Genomic DNA, 25541 nt, shown 5'->3' with positions numbered 1-25541 from the left:
CAAGTCAGCGCATTTCCTTCTTTCCTTCTCTAGCCTCAGCTTCCCAATCAATCCTGCTTCCCCATCTACAAGTTGTGTGGCTTAAATGGCCTCTTTCTTCTCTTGAGCTTTATCATTCTACTAGGAGCCCAGCAGAGCGCCCTGGCCCACGCATCTGCAGCCTGGCCTTGACACCCAAACCTGTCTGCAGAGCTCCAGCGCGCCTGGCCCAGCCCCCAAACCCTCTGGCCGCTTCGAGCCCCGCCCTCAGTCCCTCTAGTGGCCTCGGGCTGGTCCCACCTTCTCTGGGTGCCTCCCCGCTTTTGCCTGTCTCTACAGCAATGTGGCGGCTCCGCCCCTTCATGGCGCTGGAGGAGAGCATGGAAGCCTCCCGCCTGCTGCGCGCTGTGCTCCTTCCCCTGGCAGGTGGGCCACGCGGCACTCAGAGTGTGAGTGGTGGGTGGCAAAGGACTTGTGGTGGGGGGTTGGGCTCTCACCCCTGCCCTCCCTGGCACGGGATGGTCCCGCCTCCTCCTGGCGCCTCCCTGCTTCCACCCTATCTGGTCTCCGGAGCAATGCCCCAGCTAATATGCTAATGACCTGGTCTTTACCCCTTATGGTGTATCAACCATTCATTAGCGTATTAGCTCTTTATTAGTATAGATTAATCAGGTTTTCATAAATGACTAAGAAATACAATCCCATTTACCTCTTGCTGACTTGTGTAACTAGGGACATGTTTAGAAAAGATAAATTGGGGGTAGGGGGTATAAGGCAAGATCAAAAGACTTGCAGGATTCAATGGCAAGGATTCAATTCTAAGTCAATAAGCAGTAAGAACTGCCATCAGGTTTTAGATGGAGAATACAAAATGTTCATGTTGAAATGTGACATTGGCTTTTTATTTTTGCAGAGGATAGAGGGATAGTGTGTGGACAGGAAAGATTGTTTAAAGCACCTCTTATCTCATCCTAGGTATAATAGGGATCAATTAATAATTCCAATTATTTTCCACATGGTTGCAGAAGAATAGTGTGTCCAGATACAATCAGTGAGAAGTAAGTTCCAAGGAACAATTCAGCCCCAGGAGAGAAAGAGACCTACCAAAAATGCTGAAGATCAACAAATAGGGCCAGGATACTAGGTGGGGGGAGCAGGGAGAAGACATGGAACAGAGCAGCAACTGGCCTTTGCCTGTGTCAATAGCCCCATTGTAGAGGCTCAGAGACCCCAGAATTAAAAGGGAGTTCGGCAGGTACAGACAACACAACTAGTCCCAGGAGTGAACTCTTTAGCCTCTTTTTGCACCATGTTGTCTGGTTCACTAGTGAGATGGGTAAAACTGTGATGAGAGGCAGATTATGGGTGCCCAAATAGTTCCAGGATCGGCAGTATCTCTGAGGAAAAGTTGGACAAATAACTAAAGTGCTATAAAAGAGACATGTGTACTACTATTTGTAATACTTTAAACAAGAAAATTAAAAAAAAGAACGCACCTAGAATAGTCCAAAAACAAAATAGATTTCAGAATCAGTAGAGAATTTTTAATCTATGTAAGCAGTGTCTTCCCTTATGAACACAGAGAAATGAGATGTATATAAATTTTCTACTTCTTTAGGCTCCAGTGCTTGAAGAGATGAGCAATGTCTCTCAACCTACTGAAGTTCCAAAGTGAGGTAGTAAGGCGGGGGGGGGGGGGGCAGGAAATATGGTCTTAAATCATAATTAAGGCTAAAAAAAAATAACAAAAGTATAAAACAGATGACCCTTGGACCGCAGGCTATAAGGAAATCTCAAGACTTGGAAATGAGGCCAAGCTTTGCTTGCTTTCAGGTGAGATGCCCACTTCAGAGGAAAGAGAAACCTCATTTCCTAGTGGGAGATCATATCTAGATCCTGGTTCCAGGAATAATATCTGTAACTAGGATCCTACCCTTCTACTATGAGAAGTGGCTCCACCCCTGAGGAAAAAAATTCTTTCTTGGCTCCCTTTGACCCCAGACTGCCAGCTTATCTGGCCTGAGCTAGTATTTCTCAAAGATGCCATGCAATAAAGCTTTAAGCAGCATTAAAATAAAGGATGCTAGCTGTGTCTGTGCAGGCGCGAGGGGTCAGGGTCGGACTCAGAAATGGCAGCCTCCATATTCTCCAGCCAGCTGATGGCTGACACCACCCTTAGGAGCCACCCGCCCTGGATGGTGCTGCGGGCCGCCGCTCAGGTTCTGGGAAGTTCTAGATTGTTTAACAACCATGGACTCCAAGTACAGCAACAACAACAAAGGAATTTCTCACTACATGAATATATGAGTACTAGTGGCCCGGTACATGAAATTCATGCACATTAAAAGGGAATTAATTAGAGGAAATATTTTAATATTGCTATTTGCCCTTTCTCTATAATAGAAGTGTCAGAGATGAAAGAAAATTAGTAAAATGTATATGAAAATCTTCCTCCTGTCAGAGTCTGGGGCACACCACAGGACCCAGAATCAAGTCCCTGCCCACCCACGTGCAACTCAAAATTGTGTGAGACTTGCCCTGACCGGTTTGGCTCAGTGGATAGAGTGTCAGCCTGCAGACTCAAGGGTCCCAGGTTCGATTCCAGTCAAGGGCATGTACCTTGGTTGCGGGCACATATCCAGTGGGGAGTGTGCAAGAGGCAGCTGATCGATGTTTCTCTCTCATCGATGTTTCTAACTCTCTATCCCTCTCCCTTCCTCTCTGTAAAAAATCAATAAAATATATTTTTTAAAAAATTGCATGAGGCCCAGAACCAGCTAGCCCCACCCCCACTGGCTGAGATCCAAACCCGCTGGCCCCACCCCGTGAAGACCCACCGGATAGGGGGGCACAGCCTCAGGTCCCCCATCAAGCCCCACTGGGTGGGAGGCATGGCCTCAGGTCCCCCGGCCCAGGGTGGGGGGCGCGGCCTCAGGTCCCCATCAAGCCCTGCCCGGTGGGGGGCGTGGTCTCAGGTCCCCCAGCCTGGACCAGTGCCACACCACCTCAGGTCCCTGTTGATCGCTCATTATGGCTTGTTATGGGAACCCCACCTCTGCTGTGGGCACAGCCATCTTGTGGCAGTGTGAGGGAGTGAGGGTCAATTTGCATATTACCTCTTTATTATATAGAATGGAATTTTTGCAAGAAGCTGGAATCGCTATTCCCAAAGGACATGTGGCTAAGTCACCAGATGAAGCTTATGCAATTGCCAAAAAATTAGTTTCAAAAGATGTTGTGATAAAGGCACAGGTTTTAGCTGGTGGTAGAGGAAAAGAAACATTGAAAGTGGTTTCAAAGGAGGAGTGAAGATAGTTTTCTCTCCAGAAGAAGCAAAAGCTGTTTCCTCACAAATGATTGGGAAAAAGTTATTTACCAAGCAAACAGGAGAAAAGGGCAGAATTTGCAATCAAGTGTTGGTTTGTGAGCAAAGATATCCCAGGAGAGAATACTACATACTTTGCAATAACAATGGAAAGGTCATTTCAAGGTCCTGTATTAATAGGAAGTTCTCAAGGTGGTGTCAACATTGAAGATGTTCCTGCAGAGACACCTGAAGTCATAGTTAAAGAACCTATTGATATTGTAGAAGGCATCAAAAAGGAACCAGCTTACCAGCTTGCACAGAAGATGGGATTTGCACCTAATGTAGTGGATTCTGCAGCAGAAAACATGGTCCAGCTTTACAACCTTTTTCTGAAATATGATGTAACCATGGTAGAAATAAATCCTATGGTAGAGGATTCAGATGGAGCTGTGCTGTGTATGGATGCGAAGATCAATTTTGATTCTAATTCAGCTTATCGCCAGAAGAAAATCTTTGATCTCCAGGACTGGACTCAGGAAGATGAAAGGGACAAAGATGCAGCTAAGGCAGATATCAACTACATTGGCTTAGATGGGAATATAGGCTGTCTAGTAAATGGTGCTGGTTTGGCTATGGCCACAATGGATATAATAAACCGTAATGGAGGGATTCCAGCCAACTTTCTTGATGTTGGTGGTGGTGCCACAGTCCATCAAGTAACAAAACCATTTAAGCTTATCACTTCAGACAAAAAGGTACCAGCTATGGTGGTCAACATTTTTGGAGAAATCATGAGGTATGATGTTATTGCACAGGGTATAGTCATGGCAGTAAAAGATTTGGAAATTAAAATACCTATTGTGGTACGGTTACAAGGTACACAAGTGGATGATGCTAGGGCACTGATAACTGACAGTGGACTTAAAATTCTTGCTTGTGATGACTTGGATGAAGCTGCTAAAATGGTTGTAAAGCTCTCTAAAATACTGAACTTAGCCAAACAAGCCCAGGTGGATGTGAAATTTCAGTTGCCAATCTGATCTGAGAATCCAGTGGATGGCTGAAGGTTTTAAATGTTCTATAATCATTAAAAATTCTGTGTTCTGTATTATTGTTGTTCCTTTTCTCATTAATGGGTGAAAATTATAATTGCCATATAGGCATAAAAACTTTTAAATCCATTTGATCTGCATTTAATTCTATTGAGAATGGGCTGTTTGTATAAAGAATGTGTAATGCAGTTATCTAGTTTCTTTTGTTGCAGCCTCCTTTTTCACTTTTACAAAATGCCATTTCCAATATGCCAGTTTATTTTTGTTGGATATAACATTCTTCATTAATATGAGTCCTATGAATAAAATAAATCTGAAGATAAAGCTTTATTCTTTAGTGTTAGAAATAGTATATCTAATAACTAGCCTTATTAGTAGAGCAATGTATTAAAACAATGTTTTATATAAGAAGTGTTTATTTTCAACACCAAATTCCTAACTAAATATATCAATCACTATTTATAAACAAAGCTTTCAAACACTCCTCAGAATATTCTTTTAAATATTTCAGTGAAGTAACTTAATTATTTGAACATTATCTTAATTGTTACAAAACACCGATAACTGCAAGTCTTCATGATCCTGTGGTATTGAGAAGAACCTGTAGGGTTTCACCAAATAAAGGCATATATACTAAGGACTTGTCATACTAAATTAACAATGTCAATTTAAGTTAATAAAAATCTGGATAATGTTAATAAATAATGGATTAATGTTTTCTTTTTTAAGTAAACATAGTAGAAGGAAGGTGTTGTGTTTATTATTGCACCAAACACCTCTAGGAACTGATTTGTAGATCATGTATTGAAGCATGACATTACCTTACATATTATTAAGCTGCCTGTGGATATCTCACTTGAATTCTGTTTATGTGTGCCATCTCGTACCTTCTCCAAAGATAACACTTTGTTCTTTGTGTCTCTATGTGTGTGTGTATAATCTTTTTTCACTGCATAAAACAGTGATAACTATTAATAGTGTTAATACTATGTGATATTAATAGTGTATATACCATGGAAGGAAATATCAGCCAAGAAGTAGACTATGAATGCAGTAGTGATGAATTTGAGAACTTTTGATCAGATATACATACTGTGAGAGGTATCATACATAGCATAGTGATTATGAGCACAGAATTTGAAAGTAGACCATCTGGCTTGAATCTTGGCTCCACTGCTTACTAGCTATATGAATTTGAGCAAGTTTCTAAATTTCAGTGTACCTCTGTTTCCTTAGCTCCTTTCTCATTCTCTAAAATTATTTAATGGGGGAGAGGGAGAGAAAATTATTTGAGAGAACATATAAAATATATACTCAAACCATCTACATGAATATCACTATCTGTCCAAGTTGATCATTTATTTACCTACCTACCTATCTTCCCTGCCATATGAAAGACTAAATGGAACCACACACAAAAAAGTAAATAAATAAAGGATGCACATACCCAGGGACCAAAAGGAGGGAGCAAAGCAGGGGATGATATAAATAGATGGTTGCAAGCCAGAATTTCTTTAAAGCCTCAGGTTTAGTCATAATCATTTGTTGTAAATTTTACAGTCTACTGTTTAAATAATGATGTTTTAAAAATGAAATAGATAGCATCTATAAGTACAATTGCTGCTCCCAGATACTAAATCCCATTCATCCCACAGCAATGTGTACCTCCTAGATTCTGACACATATACTATAGGGACTAGGGTTTCAGTTTGTAAGACACGGGTTGTGGATTATATTCAGCCCTACAATACAAATCCCTCAAAGAGACTCTGGAGTACTATAGCAGTGGTCGGCAAACTGCGGCCCCTTGAGTGTGGCTCTTCCACAAAATACCACGAGCGGGCGCGCATGTACAGTGCGATTGAAACTTCGTGGCCACACTCAAGGGGCCAAAGAGCCGCATGTGGTTCGAGAGCCGCAGTTTGCCGACCACTGTACTATAGGGTTCAAGCAGCATAAACTGGAAAACTGGGACCCAGTGAGGGGAAGAGATTTTACCTCTGAGAAAATCTTCCCTAATTACCTGAAGTATTTGGATGTAAGAAAGAACCCCCTTTTGCCTATCTTTCTTATGTGAAGGCTGCCTATATCTGAGGTCTGTGGAGGAAAGGGGAGATCAGGTCAGTTCTGAAGCCCAGAGCACCTCCTCCCCATATACCCAATGCATCTATCTAATTAAACAAATTAGTGACAGAATCAGCCACTTCAGAAGCCCAGAGCAGGGTCAGAAAGCAAGGCTGAAGCTTCAAGAGGAAAGGTGTGTGAAGAATTATTTGTAAAACTGCGTCAATGCCCAAACACCTGAAGCCCATTGAGATCCCATTACAGGCTTGGCAGCAGCTACATCAGCCACCCACCTAAAAGCAAATCAATGCACAACTGTAAAGTTCCAGGAGGGGTTACTGCCATTAACTTATGCTACTCCACACTGCCTGTGCTCAAATGGCTACCTGCTCTATACCACAAAACATACTCAGCTAGAGTTCTAAGTTTAGGGACCAAACTTTCCTCCCCTCACAATGGGAACAGGCAAAGAAAAAGGAGGCCACAGAGGACACAGTTGACAAAAGGCACTGGGAAACTGAAAATGGTATGTGGCTTGATTCAAGGCATTATACTACTTCCTAGCTATCCGACCTTAAACAGGCCTTCCCCCCCCCCCCTAAGCCTCAGTTACTTATCTAAAAGATGGAGACATTACAATTGTAATAATAGATATCCATTATTTTATAAAATAAAATGCAAGAAAAAAAAGAAAGGGCTGCTGCCTTCAATGCAGAGTCCACAAATCTTAATGACTTTACTGAGTCAGAAAAGCTACCTGGTTTCATGGCTCTCTTATCTGAACTTCCAGGGCAATTTTCACCTACTTATTTAGCCCTGAATAAGAATAACCAACATTAGAATGCCTGCTATGCACCAGGTACTTTGCTTATTTGGGGATTAAATAAACCACAAAAATATCTGAGATTAGTGTGATTACCATTTTACTGAGGAAAGTAAAGTCCTAAGGGGTTAAATGAGCCATCCAAGTTCACACAGCTAAATAGAGCAGCAATTTTCAACCAGTGTGCTGCAAGAATTTTTAAAACATGCAAACCTGACTGGTCAGGGGCACTGACCGCTTTTCCCTTAGATTGTCAAATTTTAAAACATGACAACAGCCAACACAACAATAGCCATCTCGTGTGAATGAATCAAAGCTATACCTATTTTTGCCCTAGCTGGTTTGGCTCAGTGGATAAAACATCAGCCTGTAGATTGAAAGATGCAGGTTCGATTCTGGTCAAGGGCACATGCCTGGGTTTCAGGCTCAATCCCCAGTAAGGGCGTGCAGGAAGCAGCCAGTCAATGATTCTTTCTCATAATTGGTGTTTCTATTTCCCTCTCCCTCTCTCTTCTTCCCTGAAATCAATAAAAATATATTTAAAAACAAAACAACAAGAAACTACACCTATTCTTTTTTTGTCAGATTGGCAAAAATATGTGTGTGTGGGGGGGGTTAATTTTTTTTTTGCTGTGCTGCAGAATTTTAGTAATGAGTTAATGTGTGCCTGAGATGAAAAAGGTTGAAAATCACTGAAATAAGAACAGAATTTGAACCCAAGGCCAACAGTGAATCCCATGCTCTATACACCATCTCTATATACAACCTGAGCTCCAAAAGTGTTTCCTTCATTCTAAGTGGGGCAGAGTTACATTTATTTCCCTTAAGGGCAGAGATAGTGTTTGATGGGTGTAGAGATCTTTCCTGATACACAGTAGACTTTCAGTCATTATTGAGTAAGCCAATGAATAGATGAATGAATGTATGCTCTGAGGTCTCACCTCTCTTCAAGAGCTTATAATCTTGAGGGAAGGGGGTAGGTAAAGTTAGACTAGAGGCCCAGCTGGTGTGGCTCCATGGTTGAGCTTCGATCTATGAACCAGGAGGTCATGGTTTGATTCCCGGTGAGGGCACATGCCCAGGTTGCGGGCTTGATCCCTGGTAGGGGGACATGCAGAAAGCGAGATCAATGGTTCTCTCTCATCATTGATGTTTCTATCTCTCTCTCCCTTTCCCTTCCTCTCTGAAACAAATTATATATATGACAATTGCATTCTTAAAAAAAAAAAAAAAGTTAGACTAGTGGTAGAGCTAGAGCCCCTGGCTGGGAAGGAGCCAAGCAGAGGTTTCTCAAAGTGGAATTCATGGTAGCGGCACTGCCCCCTAGTGTCACCGAGGTAATCAAGAACCATCTGAAGAACTCTAGGCTTTAGACAGGGAGTTAAGTGACAGAATGCTGTTGTAAAACATGTTCTCTCCCCTTCTTACCTGTGAGAAAAAACAAAGGTAAAGTGGAGGAACTATGAACCTCAATACCATTTCTCAGCAGTCCTTGGGCCTCCTCAAGGTAGGGCTTCCCATAATTGCCTGTTGTTTATTGCTGGTACCAACAAGGTGCTTCCTCTCCAGTTGGCTTCCTCTCTGATCATCAGCTAGATAATCGCTTGGTTCCAGGATGGCCCTAGAGCTTTTGTCAACCCTCCCAAGGGTCCAACTCCTTCCTCCTAGGCCCAGTTCCATAGGGAGAGCCTCCTTGAATGATAGGTCTCAAGGCCAGACAGAATGAATTTCCGTATGCCTCATCAATTTAGTGGGAAGAGAGTATACCCCTAATAGCCTATGAACACATACTTCTGTGGATTCCTGCCTAGACTTGCCTTGGCCCCAAAGGTGTCAGATGCTCAATTCCTTCTCTGAGTTCAAATCTTTCTCCTGGAAGATTTTTTAAATAGATTTTATAGAGAGGAAGAGAGGGAGAGAGAGAGAGAGAGAGAGAGAGAGAGAGAGAGAGAGAGAGAGAGAGAGAGAAGAGAGAGAAACACCAATCAGTTGCTTATGTACCCTAAGGGAATCATACCCACCACATTTTGGTGTATGGGGCAACACTTCAACCAACTGAGCCACATCAGCCAGGGTTTCCTTGTAGTTTTCACCTATGGACTTCCTTCTGATCTCACAGAACGACTGCCCCTCTCCTTCCTAAGAGAGATCCTCAGAGACCCCAACAAGAGAATACATCTTCTCTTGATTGTTCTCCAAGCCACACAGCCTCATTTACCCTAAGCAGAGTAGTGTAGTGAGGAAAAGTTTAAATATTGCAGTCAAGTCTTTATTTTTGGAACTCCATATAACAACTTATAGACTAAATAACATAGAGCGTGTTCTTCACTTATCTTAGGGAAGATCATGGTGAGAATTAAAGCAGTTAGCCAGGGCTACTCCATAATAGGTGCTCAGTAAATGACATTTCTCAAAACATCACTGATCTTCCAGATGGGAAGTCATAAACTTCTTGGTTTTCTGCCTTTCCTTTCCTCAACCAGTATGAAAGACTCAAGTCTCTCAAAGGCTTTCTTTGGGAAGTAGTATCTTTCAGAACTAGCATATCAATCTGGCCAGGGCTCCTTACCAGCTGGGCTTCCCTCAGAACCACACCTACAGTACACAAACCAAACCAACACTACTTGTAAACAAAGAATTGCTGGTCTTGTAGCTTTCTGAAATTAATAAACTTTTTTGCTTAAGGATTTTCCTGCCCTAGGCTCTAAATTATGCCTTTCTCACCCTCCACAACTATCTTCCCTCCAATGCAAATGAACAAAGCCTCCAGTGCTGAGGGCAGGCAATGGCTTGAGAAGGGTAGGGTATAAAACCAGGGCTCTGGGAAGAAGTCTGGGTAAAGTCTGAAGAAGCCTCTGGTTCCCAGCTACACCATAAAATCCACACTGACTGATACTCTCCCCTCTATAGCAGCTGCTCAGATTGATATTGCTTTCTGAAGCAAAGGTCCAAACAGCCTTCTAGTGTATGGACACTTTCTCCCTTTTGTTCCAGAGACATTAAGAAGCCTGTCCAGGAAGAAATATTCCACATTCCAGGTAACTTCCCCTCTCCCCACACATATGCCAACTGCTAAGCATACTCAAGCGAGGCATTCCCCTCTTTTTTTATAGAAAGGGGCCATATGAACTCCAAACAGTGGGTTAGAAATGGAAAAGATATGGAATGCAGAAACAAATGCTGGAGATAAATTTCTGAAGGATAACCAGACTTGAGAGATCAGTTAGACATTGTACAGATGGGTAAACTGAGGCCCAAAGAAGGAAGAGGTTTGTGTAAGGTATCAGGAGAACTAGCAGTAGAGCCAGCCTTAGGGCCCAATATTTCTAACTTTCTATCCAGTGCCCTTTCAATTTCACCAGATTGTTCCTTTAAAAGTCCTCCAATATAAAACCTTCATATAAGGGGAGAACGAAAAGCTTTAACATAATCAAAATGCATTCAGTCATTCCAGACTAGCACTGTAATCACTTGTAAGCTATGTGAATGTCAGCATATTACTTTAATTGTAGTAAATGTGTGTTTAAATGTTCCTCTGACTAGTTTGTAATTTTACAAATTAAATATTAATGATGACCCTTCACTATTCAAAACAAAACTCCAAAGAAGAAGCAAATTACAGCTAAATTCAAAGTTATATACTCTGAGGATCTTCAAGCCCCAACTCTATGTGATTAACAAGACAAGAAGTTTCATGGCATTTGGGAGTTATCATTTATTACATCTCTGCTAATCCTTGCTGGGTTAGTTCAGCTCGTTAGAGCACCATCCCGATACACCAAGGCTGCAGGTTCAATCCCCAGCCAGGGCACATACAAGAATCAACCAATGAATACATAAATAAATAGAACAACAAATCAATGTGTCTCTCCCTTCCTCTCTCACTCTCTCTTCCCTATTTGTATTTCCTTATTGTTTTTCTCAGCTATTTCTAATTTATCCTTTTGAATTTTATGTATCATTATAAACTACTATAACAAATTTTTGGCTAACAAGTGAGATATAAATAATATACTCTTTTCATAACCTCAAAAAGCCTTTTAGTTAGGTATTAGACCACCTTTTTTGGGGGGGGGGGGCGATGAAAATACCAACCAGGAGAGGTTCAATAATTTCCACAAGGCCTAGCTAGGAAAATGAAGATTCTGTTTCTTCATCTGTAAAATGGGGCCAGTACTAATTTCTATACTCAAGGGCTTTGTGATAGTCAAATGATATAGTATACAAAATGTCTATCACAGTACCTGGCATAAAGTAAGCCCTGAACAAACGTTATCTTTCATCTGTATTCATCATAAACAATAATTTTTTTCAGTCTACCATGTGACATCAGGGACTTGAAGGGGCATGCCCAACCAAGGTTTCCTCAGATTTCCAGCCATCCCTTCCTTCCTTTTACAAGGAGAGCTTGGTAGAAAACAGCCCCTTACCATCACTATCCTCTCCTTGTCTTTCCCTTCACCACTCAGAGATATCATAGGAATAGACTCATCTCATTTAAATATAACATATTTTGTCTTTCTTCTTTACCTTCCCAACTCTAGGGAAGTTCTCAGACTATAGAGGGACTCTGAGGGCAAAGGAAAAGGGGAAACAAGAGTGCTTGGAAAATGCATCAAGGTAATATATAATCCTAACATCCTGGACAATGTCAGACCACCACCTTACCAGAGGCTGGTGAAGAAAAGGAATAAAAGCTTATCTAGAAGAATCCCAGCCACTGGAAATGGGAACCACATTTTCAGTCCTGAAAGTCTGGTCACAGATGAGACATTTCCCTTGGTCCTTGGAGAGTCTTTGAATGTTGAAAAATTCTGTGGCCCCCACCTGGCTGTTATATAGTATATCCCTTCTGATAATGATGATTTTCAGCAAAGGGATACCACTTGGATTGGAAACAGGAATAACCACATCAATATCATCTCCATGGCAAAACTACAGGAGATGAAACACCCTCCTATTGCATTCATCATCTTCAAGAGTGTTATAAATCCCAATATTCCTTTGAGAGAAATGTACATAGAGCATACAACCTCAGCGATAATAAGTTAGTTTCTGTGTACAAGGAAACAACAATGAATATGTGACAGAAGCCATGTGGTGCAGTACCAAGACTGTGGGGTTTAATCCCAGCCAGATACCAGCTGGATGCAATTAAGTTATTTAATTTCTTAGCCTCATCATTAAAATGGAGAACAGATCACTTACATTCTTCAGAGTGTGCTAACATATTTATTTTCTTAATTTCATTTTTCAATTGTAGTTTACATTCAATATTATTTTGTATTAGTTTCAGTTGTATGACATAGTGGTTAGATAATTATATACTTTACAAAATGTTCCCTTGATATTTCAAGTTCCCACCTACCTACCTGGCAACACATATAGTTAATACAATAATACTGACTATATTTCCCATGCTGTACTTTACATCCCTGTGACTATTTTGTAACTACCAATTTTTTTAAATATATTTCTTTATTGATTTCAGAGAGGAAGGAAGAGGGAGAGAGAGAAACATCAATGATGAGAGAGAATCACCGATTGGCTGCCCCCTGCACGCTCCCCACTGAGGATCGAGCCCACAACCCAGGTATGTGCCCTTGGCCAGAACTGAACCCGGGACCCTTCAGTCCGCAGGCCAACGCTCTATTCACTGAGCCAGACCAGCTAGGGCCAAATTTCTACTTTATCCCTTCACCTTTTTCACCCAGTACCTGCCCCCAAACCATCTTCCCTCATTTTTAGAGCATCTAGCACAGAATAATACCCCACTTGCTTCTCCATTCTGCCATGTTCATGATCAAGGATAGAATTAATCGGAGCCATCCAAGGTGCAGGTTGGCAAAGTTAAACTTTTTCTTCTTATTATTAAGGCCAGGGTTAGCCTTTGTCTTGACCTATCTTAGAGGAGTGAGTAGGAAAAGAAATTCTCAAGAAGCAGGCATTGTGGTGGGAGCAATTAAGAGAAGTGAAAGAGGCTTAAGGGCAATAGGTTCATCCCTTACCTGGTCAAACAACTGCTTGCCGGTGGTATTGGGCTGGATGGCAAACTCCAGTTCTGCATCCATGGTGGTCACACGTACATTGATCTAGGATGAATCAAAGGAGGCAAGTTAGTTGTCTGGGTCTGTGCTCAGCAGAGCCTGGGACAAGTGTATCTGCTCAACCACAGAAGAGGGAACTAGGTGCTAAGAACCTGAGCAATGTATTTTACTTGAAATATGTTTTTATTGATTTTTAGAAAGAGAGAGGAAAGAAGAGAAAGATCGATGAGAGAGGAACATCATTAATCGGCTGCCTCCTTCATGCCCCCTACTGGGGATTGATCTCGCAACCCTAGCATATGCCCTGACCAGGAATTGAACCAATGACCTCTTGGTTCTTGGGTCAACACTCAACCACTGGCTACACCAGCCAGGCAGAACCTGAGCAATTTAGATATTGGTGGCAAGGAAGGGAGAATATTGGAGGAAACAAACAATAACACAGCCCCTGCTTCCAACCAGCTTACTACTAAAGACAAAACAACATAGCAACAGAGCAATGCTTACCAAGGGGCAAACAAATTTACAGCTTACTATCAAGAGGAAGCAAGTGCTGACTGTGTTTCTTCCAGGAAGCCTTCCCAACCTACTCTAGCCAGCACCTACTCTAGTCTGCAGCATCCTCTTTACACCTCTGATTTACAGCCTGGATTTTCTGAAGCATTGGTCTTTGCAACACGAAATTAAGGACAGGATAAAGAACACTGCATTCCAAGCCTAGCACTACAACTGACTTAATCTATAACCTTGCATATATCTTATGCCTTTCCTGGACTTTAGTTCCCCTCATCTGTTCTAGGGCATACATGGAGATAAAGATCAGTCACAAAAACTAGGCGATATCCAAGGACCATTTTGGTACTGATACTAATTTGCATTGTTAATACTTCTTGTATTTATGTCTCACTGGTCTCCTTAGGTGCAAGACAGGAAAGAAGCCTCAGCAGAGGTAGGTATATTAAAGAGGTGCTACCAAAGCCAAGTCAGCAGACAGAAAAGGAACAGAGAGAGGCCCAGATTATAAAAACAAAAACAGGCAGCCATTCGCAGGATTTCATAGTGAAAAGAATTCTAGGGGCAAAAGAAGCAGGTTTAGAGAATCTTAGGAATAAAGAGGGTCCATGGGGGAAGAATGCATAGGTGAGGGCTTGGAGCCACCAAAAGGCATACATTCACAGAGAATAGAAAAGTGCCACAGGATAAAAGGAGAGGAAGACATACTTTCACAGAGAATAGAGAAATGTTGACAAATACTGGAAAGAGGGAAACATGTTCACAGGAGATAGAGAAATGTTGCAAAATAAGGGGGAGAGAAAGAGGAGAGTACTACATGGGTTTTGGACTTTGAAGCTGATATTCTGCAAAAGAGTGACCAATTAGAAAAGCACAAAGTCATAAAATGGGGAAAGGGTCCAATTAGAAGGGAACATGAAGAGGCAAAGAACTACAGCAATTATAAACCTTAGAAAAAGGGGCTTAGTTGGTTACCCCCTTGGGAACCCTTCCCTGCGTGGGAGTCTGTATTTGCTTCCAATAAATTTCCACCCTTTTACTAACAAGTCCTTTTAATCCGCAAATTTTATTCTTCAAACTTCATGAGGCTAACCTACAAGGAGAGATCCACTCCCCAACTTCCACGTTTCAATAGGCGTTAGCAAAAGTACCCTCCACCTTTATGAATAGATCTCTTAGCCCAAGTCAATGATAGCTGAAATTTCATCAGTACAGATTTGTTCCTTTGGCTGAAAACTTGGTAGTTTTCAGGTGGTAATAATAGTAATAGCAACAATAAGTAGCAGCTTTCATGTATGAAGACTTACTAGTCACTATGCACTTCATATACACCACCCAATTTAGTATCAACAATCACCCTGCCCTGATTGATTTGGCTCAGTGGATAGAGCGTCAGCCTACGGACTGAAGGGTCCCGGGTTCGATTCCAGTCAAGTGCATGTACCTTGGTTGCGGGCACATCCCCAGTTGGAGGTGTGCAGGAGACAGCTGATCGATGTTTCTCTCTCATCAATGTTTCTAACTCATCGATGTTTCTAACTCTCTATCCCTCTCCCTTCCTCTCTGTAAAAAAGTAAATAAAATATATTTTAAAAACAAACAAAAAAACAATCACCCTGTGTAGTAGAAAGTATCATCTCCACATTGAGGATGAAGAAGTAGATATTTGTCTAAAGTCACATTACTAGTGAGGAAGACATGGTTTGAATTTAGATCGAGGTCCAAACCTCAACTTTAAGCCAATATGCTACACACTTCTTATATAAAAATGTAAAATGTCTCTCACTAAAAGAAATCAAAGATCTTTTTAAAATTGTTGGACATTTTACTTAAGTACTCTATATGGCACAACCACAAGATAGCTTGTTATCCTATCTAATAAAGACAGAATGTGCAAATTGACCATCACTTCACGACAAAGATGGTGGCGCCCACAGCCAATAAGGAATATGTAAATTGATGCGACAAAGATGGTGGCGGCTGGGCCAGGACTCTCCGGGCCTCTGAGCAATGCGCGAAGGCGGAAGGCGGCTCCGGGCCAGAGCGAAGGCAGAAAGGCGGCTCCAGGCCAGAGTGAAGGAAGAAAGGCGGCTCTAAGGCAGTGCCAACAGCCAGGGGAAGGAAGGCCTATTCTTGCACAAATCTTTGTGTATAGGGCCTCTAGTATAATCTTATAAAATGTTTATGAAGAGTATTTTATACCCAGAGAAAATACCTCAGTAATATGAAGTGAGGAAGAGTAAGTACCAAGATTGCATGAGCTCAATTTTGTAAAAACTAAGCATAGAGAGATGATTGGAATCATGTCCAAGTGTTAGTTAGGCTTGGTTTTAGGATGGTGATCTTATGAGTGTGTTCTACATTTTCTAGGATGCTGACTTACTGTTTATACTATTGGGGTGGGGAGAGACTAAAAGTAGAATTGTCAAATATGCAAATCCCCATGGAATGGGTAACACATTAAGCCTTATCAGTCTTTGACACCTCTAAGTCTTTCCTGAGCCCAGGGGTCAGTTAGTGGGGGAAGTGGAGGCCAGACAGCCATTTTTCTAGCTAAACAATTCAATGAGGACTAGGCCTGGGGAACAACTTTGTAAATAAATCTCACCAGGGAGCCAGGGAGGAAATCTATTTCAGGAATGACAATGGGACAGGAAAGGCCCTGAAGGCAGGAACAAGTTAAGGCAAGTACCCTAGTGGGAGGCAATGGGCAAGGTTAGCCACCTAGACTCAGTGTTACCCTAGGCTTCTTGCCAATCCAGTGACCTCCTTAGAATAGGGCCTCATAAGGTAGGGGGAATGAGGCCCAATGTGCTGAAATTTGGCCTCAACATCTAGCCTCAAATCACCATTGAGCTGGGTCAGGAGAGACCTCAAAACACCAATGATTGAGGGAATAGGAAAAAGCAGAAATGGGAGAGTGAGTCTTTTAGTACACTAGACTTCATTCTCACCTCAAGGTTTCTGTCTTACTTAGAGTTACCACTCCAATACCCAAGGCTATGTTAACACACAAGATGTTGGCTAAGTGAACAATACTAAGAAAGGGGATATAAGAGACACATATAGCATAGCATACAGATTCAGAAGTGGGAACATTTTACATCTTGACCTTTTTTGTGACATGGGCCATTTTTGGCAGTATGGTGAATTCTATGGAACCCTTTTCAGAATATTTGTAAATACATGAAATAAAGTATATAAAAAGAAGCCAATTATATTGAAATAGTTATCAAAACTTACTATGTGCTTTATTATAATTTTAAGTAATTACCTAGGACTTGACCTTATTAGTTATTACTGCTATAATTTCAACTTTGTGTTGAGCATGTTATGCCCAGGTTTCAAGAACCCCCAAAGATCCACCAGGGAGCACCAAATCCGATGCAAAAGCAGAGAGTCTTTAATACAAGCTCGCTTGGTCCCCCCACCCCCGCCTCCATTACTGGATGCAAGAGAGAGCCCCGAGTTCCAAGAAAACAAAGGTTATATAGGGCTAGTTATTTGGGTGGGCTTAGGGGGTGACGTGGGTTACAGAGATTGGTCATTTAGGTCAGGGTTTTTCATCAGGGTCTTACAGCACAAAGGTCAGGAAGTGACCAGCACATTCTGAGGCTTGGGCCGTCCCCCACTATAGCCTTATCAGGACCTTAGCTGCATTCCTGGAGCTTCATTGGTCCACTCAGGTGGTGGTTGGGGGAGTTAGGTCAATACCGGCATTCTTGTGGTCACTCAGAAAAGGAGGGGGCTTGGGCTGAGGGCCCAGCCCTACAAGGCAAGATAGGGGAGAGGGAGGAGAGTATGTTTCTGCTTTGTCCTTTCAGAGCATACATAATATTTTGAGAAAGCTACAATAACTAAATTGTGATATAAAAGTATCTTTGATTTCCATTGGTGACAAAGTCACAGATATTGCCATTACTACTTTTTTTGTCCTACATTCACAATTGAAAGAAGGACTACATTTCATCAGTGAGAAGTTATTGAAAACCAATATGTAATTTTTCTCCTTCCAAATCAGATACATCTGATAAGAGGTTAATATCCTTCACACTTCATATTATATCCATGGATCTCATGGAGACCCAAGGATCCCAGGTTAAAGAGCTTCCTATAAATTTTCGTTTACCCAGTATTAATGGAACCCTATGTTTAAGGAACTATGAGTTAGAATAGAGGTGTAGGACCAATTCCTGACCCCAACACACTTACTGAATAATAGAAAACTGTTATATAAAAGAAAAACATCCTGAGAAGTGCTGTAGTAGAACAGAAAAAACCTTTTGTGGAAATAAAATACCACAGTTCAGTGGTATTTGTGCTGATCTCTAAGGATAAGATGGATTTTGGAAAAGGGAGACTGTGGGAATGGGGGTAAGAGTACCCAAATGTCCTAGGTAGAGATGTGTGATGCCCCAGAGGAGGCAGAGATGCAATGGCCTGCATAGAAGCAGACATGCAGGCCTACTCCAGGGTGAATGAGGCTGACAGAGTGAAGAGTAGGCAAGAAACTGGGAAGGTAAGTAGGTGGAGGGCCTTAAAGTCTATACTAGAAAGCTTGGCCTTAATCATGTTAGCAAAGGCCAGGCAGCCTGGAGGTCCTGAGCAGAGTGGGGCCAAATCTGAACAGGATTTTTTGGAAGAAAGCACCAAGGGAAGAAACTGAGGAAAGGGATGGGACTTCAGGGCCACATTCCATAGCCGATGAGTTCTCTTTAATAAACACTATTGGAGCCGTAGCCGGTTTGGCTCAGTCGATAGAGCGTCGGCCTGCAGACTGAAAGGTCGCAGGTTCGATTCCGGTCAAGGGCATGTACCTTGGTTGCGGGCACATCCCCAGTAGGAGGCGTGCAGGAGGCAGCTGATCGATGTTTCTCTCTCATCGATGTTTCTAACTCTCTATCTCTCTCCCTTCCTCTCTGTAAAAAATCAATAAAATATATTAAAAATAAAAATAAAAAAAATAAACCCTATCGGGAAGGTTTTTTCAAAGTAAATAAGCCAGTGTCTCTTGCATATCATGTCAGTCAGGGGTTATGTCAATTTAGTATCTTCAGGGCTTAGCCCATAGGCCCAAATATTGAACAAAAATATTTGTTAAAGAAAAGAGATTAAGAAGTACAAATTGGCAGTTACAAAATAGCCACGGGGATGTAAAGTACAACAAAGGGAATGAATTCTCTTTAATAAATGGTGTTGGGAAATTTGGACAGGTATATGAAAAAAAAAAAATGAAACTAGACCACCAATGACACCATACTCAAGAATAAACTCAAGATGGATAAAAGACTTAAATGTAAGTTGTGAAATCATAAAAATCCTAGAAGAAACCATCTCAGACATCTCTCATAGCAATGGTTGCTGATACTTCTCCTAGGGCAAGGGAAACTAAGGAAAAAAATAAACAAATGGGACTACATCAAAATAAAAATCTTCTACAAAGCAAAAGAAACCATCAACAAAACAACAAGAAAGCCCACTGCATGCGAGAACATATTTGCCAATGATACATCTGATAAGGGGTTAATATCCAAAATATGTAAGGAACTCATACAATTTAACAAAGTAAGACAAACAATCCAATTAAAAAATGGGCAGAGGACCTAAATAGACACTTCACCAAAGTAGACATACAGATGGCCAAGAGACATGAAAAAATGCTCAAAGTCACTAACCATCAGAGAGATGCAAATTAAAATGACAATGAGGATCACCTCACACATGTCAGAATGGCTACTATCAACAAATGACAAGTGCTGGCGAGGATGTGGAGAAAAGGGAACCCTAGTACACTGCTGATGGGAATGCAGATTGGCACAGCCACTATGTAAAACAGTATGGAGTTTGCTCAAAATATTAAACATGGAGGAGAAACCAAGATGCCATAGGTAAACACGTGAAATTGCTGCCTTGCACAACCACTTCAAAAATACAAATAAAGACAAAACCGACATCATGCAGAACCACAGAAAGGCTGGCTGAGTGGAAATTCTACAACTAGAAGGAAAGAGAAAAGCACACTGAGAGTCAGAGGAGGTGCGGAAGTGAAGTGTAGAGGTACAGAGGCGCACAAGGAAAGGGCTGGCAACTGAGGACACGGTTGTCTTTTTCAATTGGGAGGGAGACACAGCTCCCAACTGCTCTGAACTCCAGTTCTGGGCGAGTCTCTGAGGACCCAAACTCTACAAGGAGAAACTGGACTGTCTGGCATCGGTCGGAACTCGAAGGCGGCTTTCTCTCAGAGGTGCTTGCAGCGATTACCTTGGGACACTGAAACCCGGGCCTTCTTAGAGCAGGACTGAGGATCAGCCATAGTTGTTTGCTCCGCCCTGTTTATTCCCTGAGACCCTGCCCCACCCAAGCTGTGCGCAGAGGCTTTTGCATATGAATATCCTGGCCCTTTGCAATCTAAAATTACCTTAACAAACTGCAGCTGGGTCAGAGAGACCCAGAACATCCAAAAGAAGGCCCAAGGACCTACAGCAGCTTGCATTGCTTCACATCTGGGCCTCATCTGGGAACCTCCAAATCCCAAACAAAGAAGAGGAATCTGCAGATCTCTCCGTAGCTCCTGCTGGGTAGCCTCAGGCAGAGGCTAAATTAGCAACTCCTTAGAGATCCAAGAGCCAGTGTACCCAGTGGTCAGAGTGGGACCATCCAGATTACAACTCTTCAGATCCATAAGGGACACACTCAGGGGGCAGTCTCAGTGAGCACCAAAGCCCCACTGAAGCAAGTCTTGCCCCTTAAGGGTGTCTCCAGCACAGAAGTTCTCCCACCATAGACACAGCTGATTCTCACAGCCAATTGGCCTGGAGGTCAATTCCTCTCACTGGTACCAACTACAATCAAGGCTTAACTACAACAAGACTGTGCACACAGCCCACAAAGGGGTGCACCAAGAGTGTCCACCTCAGGTAAGTGGGGAGGCTGAGCTACTGGGCCCTATAGGACACCTAGCACACAAAGCCACCCTATCAACACAGAGAAGCAGCCAAAATGCAGAGACAAAGAAACAGGTCACAAATGACAGAAATGGAGGAAAGCAAACTACTGGATATAGAGTTCAAAACCACACTTATAAGGTTTTTCAAGAATTTTCTAGAAACCGCCGATAAATTTAGTGAGACCCTCAATAAATCTAGTGAGACCCTCGAGGATATGAAAAAGGACCAAATAGAAATTAAGCATACACTGACTTAAATAAAGAATATTATACAGACTCCCAACAGCAGACTAGAGGATTGCAAGAATCAGGTCAATGATTTGAAATACGAAGAAGCAAAAAACACCCAACCAGAAAAGCAAAAAGAAAAAAGAATCCAAAAATATAAAGATAGTGTAAGGAGCCTCTGGGACAACTTCAAGCATACCAACATCCGAATTATAGGGGTGCCAGAAGATGAGAGAGAGCAAGATATTGAAAACCTATTTGAAGAAATAATGACAGAAAACTTCCCCTTCCTGGTGAAAGAAATAGACTTACAAGTCCAGGAAGAGCAAAGAACTCCAAACAAAAGGAATCCAAAGAGGACCACACCAAGGCACATCATAATTAAAATGCCAAGAGCAAAAGACAAAGAGAGAATCTTAAAAGCAGCAAGAGAAAGAAACTCAGTTACCTACAAGGGAATACCCATAAAATTGTCAGCTGATTTCTTAACAGAAACTACACAGGTCAGAAAGGAGTGGCAAGAAATATTCAAAGTGATGAATACCAAGAACCTACAACCAAGATTACCCAGCAAAGCTATCATTCAGAATTGAAGGTCAGATAAAGAGCTTCACAGATAAGAAAAAGCTAAAGGAGTTCATCACCACCAAACCAGTATTATATGAAATGCTGAAAGGTATCCTTTAAGAAGAGGAAGAGGAAGAAAAAGGTAAAGATACAAATTATGAACAAGTACATATCTATCAACAAGTGAATCTAAAAATCAAGTGAATCTAAAAATCAAGTGAATAAAAAAATCTGATGAACAGAATAAACTGGTGAATATAATAGAATCAGGAGCATAGAAAGGGAGTGGACTGACAATTCTCGGGGGGAAAGGGGTGTGGGGGGTGCAGGAAGAGACTGGACAAAAATCGTAAACCTATGGATGAGGACAGTGTAGGGGGGTAAGGGCAGAGGGTGGGGTGGGAACTGGGTGGAGGGGAGCTATTGTGGAAAAAAAGAGGAACAACTGTAATAATCTGAACAATAAAGATTTAATTAAAAATAAAATTAAATTAAATTTAAAAAACCAAAACACACACACACAAAAAGAAAAATTAAACATGGAGCTTCCATTTGACCCAGTGATCCCACTTCTAGGAATATATGCTAAGAAGCCTGAAACACTAATTAGAAAGAATATATTTATCCTTATGTTCCTAGCAGCGCAATTTACAATAGCTAAGATTTGGAAACAGCCCAAGTGTTCATCAGTAGATGAGTGGAGAAAAAGCTGTGGTACATTTACACAATGGAATACTATGCAGCTATAAAAAAGAAGGATCTCTTATCCCAAGAGACTTTGAGACAGCATGGAGGAACGTGGACAGTATTATGTTAAGTGAAATAAGCCAGTCAGAGAAAGACAACTATCACATGATCTCACTCATATGTGGACTTTATTGAACAAAATAAACCAATGAACAAAATAGATCCAGAGATATAGAAGCATAGAACAGACTAATGAATCTCAGAGAGAAGGCAGGGGTGGGTGGGTGGAGAGAGATTAACCAAAGAACTAGAAACTACTTTCCCAGAATTCCTGCTCAGGGTTTTTGCCATTCCACTGTGGCTACTCCTACAGAGAGGTTTCCTGAATTTCACTGTGAAGACAAATAATCTTACACTAAAAAAAAAAAAAAAAAAAAAAAAACAGAAAGAAAAGCAAACACAAAGGGACTTCTATTATTGCCTCCAGTTAACTCAAAAGAAAATGTGAGTCATGAGGACAGGATCATGGGTCTGTGCTCCCTGGTTTTCTGTATGTCAGAGGTAAGGAGAGTGAGGGTAATAATATAACTGGAGCCTGAAGGTGATAGGGCAGAAGTTTTGATCAAAGAAGATCCCTTGTTCTCCGTTAAACTAATCTTCCTTAGACTAAGCTGCAGGCCACACAAGGCCCACTAGATGCTCACCCTAGTGGGTACCTACTAACCTTTTGGGTCTGGCCTCTGTAACCTCAAGAAGAGAGTTGGGAAGCAAAAACCTGAAAATAAAGCCTCTGAAGTCAGCAGAAGTTTTCAGCAGCCCCTCAGCTAGTTAAGAGTAGAGGGTGTGGACATAGTGGGGTAGCATTTCAAGATAGTCTCCAGCAGAGAGCTTAATCCCTGCCTTAAACCTGTCCCTGGAGACCTAGCCATAGACTGTGGTTAAAGACTTTCTCTGGAGGAAACCAAGATGGCGGCATAGGTAAATACCGGAGTTAGCTGCCTCGAACAACCACTTCAAAAATACAACTAAAAGACGGAACGAACATCGCCCAGAACCACAGGAAGACTGGCTGAGGGGAAACTCTTCAACTAGAAGGAAAGAGAACAGCATATGAGACTCAGAGGAGGCGCAGTGCGGAAAATACAAAGGTGCGGAGGTACGCACAGAGCGGGCTGGTAGCTAAGGACGCGGTTGTCATTTTCAATTGGGAGGGAGTCTCAGATTCTGAGCTCCAGTTCTGGGCGAGTCGCTAGGGACCCAGACTCAAACGGGAGAAGCGGGACTATCTGGCATCAGTCGGAACGCGAGGGCAGCTTTCTCTCCGAGGTTTGCAGCGGTTGCTGGGACTGTGAGAGGCAGAGCCTCTGGGGACAGGACTGAGAGCAGCCATAACTGCTCCCTCCACCTGCTCTATTGATCACGTGCCACCCGCCCTGCCCAAGCCCTGCGCAGAGCCATTTGCCAGATAGCCTCAGGCAAAGGCTAGATTAGCACCTCCCTAGAGGACAAAAGTTTTCCCACTGCAGACACAGCTGATTCTCACAGCCAGTTGGCCTGGAGGTCAAATCCCCCTAGTATTAACTACAACAATCAAGGCTTAACTACAATAAGACTGCGCACAAAGACCACTAGGGGGTGCACCAAGAAAGCATAAAAAATGCGGAGACAAAGAAACAGGACAAAACTGTCAATGGAGGATATTAAGTTCAGAACCACACTTTTTTTTTAAAAATATATTTTATTGATTTTTTACAGAGAAGAAGGGAGAGGGACAGAAAGTCAGAAACATCGATGAGAGAGATTGATCAGCTGCCTCCTGCATGCCCCCCAGTGGGGACGCGCCCGCAACCAAGGCACATGTCCCTGACCAGAATCAAACCCGGGACCCTTGAGTCCGCAGGCCGATGCTCTATCCACTGAGCCAAACTGGTTCGGCCAGAACCACACTTTTAAGGTCTCTCAAGAACTGTCTAGAAGCCGCCAATAAAGTTATTGAGATCTACAAGAAATCTAATGAGACCCTCGATGTTATGATAAAAAACCAACTAGAAATTAAGCATACACTGACTGAAATAAAGAATATTATACAGACTCCCAACAGCAGACCAGAGGAGCGCAAGAATCAAGTCAAAGATTTGAAATGCGAAGAAGCAAACAACACCCAACCGGAAAAGCAAAATGAAAAAAGAATCCAAAAATACGAAGACAGTGTAAGGAGCTTCTGGGACAGCTTCAAGCGTACCAACATCAGAATTATAGGGGTGCCAGAAGATGAGAGAGAGCAAGATATTGAAAACCTATTTGAAGAAATAATGACAGAAAACTTCCCCTTCCTGGTGAAAGAAATAGACTTACAAGTCCAGGAAGTGCAGAGAACCCCAAACAAAAGGAATCCAAAGAGGAACACACCAAGACACATCATCATTAAAATGCCAAGAGCAAAAGACAAAGAGAGAATCTTAAAAGCAGCAAGAGAAAGAAACTCAGTTACCTACAAGGGAATACCCATACGACTGTCAGCTGATTTCTCAACAGAAACTTTGCAGGCCAGAAGGGAGTGGCAAGAAATATTCAAAGTGATGAATACCAAGAACCTACAACCAAGATTACTTTATCCAGCAAAACTATCATTCAGAATTGAAGGTCAGATAAAGAGCTTCAAAGATAAGGAAAAGCTAAAGGAGTTCATCACCACCAAATCAGTATTATATGAAATGCTGAAAGGTATCCTTTAAGAAGAGGAAGAAGAAGAAAAAGGTAAAGATACTAATTATGAACAACAAATATGCATCTATCAACAAGTGAATCTAAAAATCAAGTGAATAAATAATCTGATGAACAGAATGAACTGGTGATTATAATAGAATCAGGGACATAGAAAGGGAATGGACTCACTATTCTTGTGGGGGAAAGGGGTGTGGGAGATGCGGGAAGAGACTGGACAAAAATGGTGCACCTATGGATGAGGACAGTGGGGGGGTGGGTAAGGGCAGAGGGTGGGGTGGGAACTGGGTGGAGGGAAGCTATGGGGGGAAAAAAGAGGAACAAATGTAATAATCTGAACAATAAAGATTTAATTAAAAAAGAGAAAAAAAAGACTTTCTCTGGAGAACATTAGGGGTTTAAGAAACAAACAAACAAAAAGTCTGCGTGTGGTTGTGGGGGTTGCACCCTCTCAAACACAGTTAGCCCCCCACCCCCAGCCCAAGAACAATAAATCCACTGTTACTTATTAAACAATTGAACAAAGACACTTCCCACACCAAGCCCTTCACTGGACTAACAAGTCCATCTCAGTGATTTACCATCCAAAGTTCTCAACAAACTG

The 25541-nt window shown here is 42.0% G+C and overlaps 1 protein-coding gene and 1 pseudogene across 2 annotated transcripts in view; one reads left to right on the top strand and one right to left on the bottom strand.

Annotated features, from left to right (window-relative positions):
* The window catches only part of MSN (moesin), an 88900-nt gene that overhangs the window by 16161 nt on the left and 47198 nt on the right, over nt 1-25541 (bottom strand). Inside the window, exon 2 of the mRNA XM_081115217.1 lies at nt 13234-13317. Coding sequence (XP_080971343.1) covers nt 13234-13317 — 84 coding nt within the window. The remainder of the gene's footprint in view (nt 1-13233; nt 13318-25541) is intronic.
* Nucleotides 2109-4326, top strand: LOC308511138 (succinate--CoA ligase [ADP-forming] subunit beta, mitochondrial-like; annotated as a pseudogene). Its single transcript has 2 exons — nt 2109-2286; nt 3111-4326. The product of its transcript is annotated as a succinate--CoA ligase [ADP-forming] subunit beta, mitochondrial-like (transcript).

Source organism: Myotis nattereri, assembly GCF_964212035.1.
Source record: "Myotis nattereri genome assembly, chromosome: X".
Taxonomy (NCBI): Eukaryota; Metazoa; Chordata; class Mammalia; order Chiroptera; family Vespertilionidae; genus Myotis; species Myotis nattereri.
The sequence above is the reverse complement of the archived record's forward strand: the minus strand, read 5'-3'. Positions and strand labels throughout refer to the sequence as shown.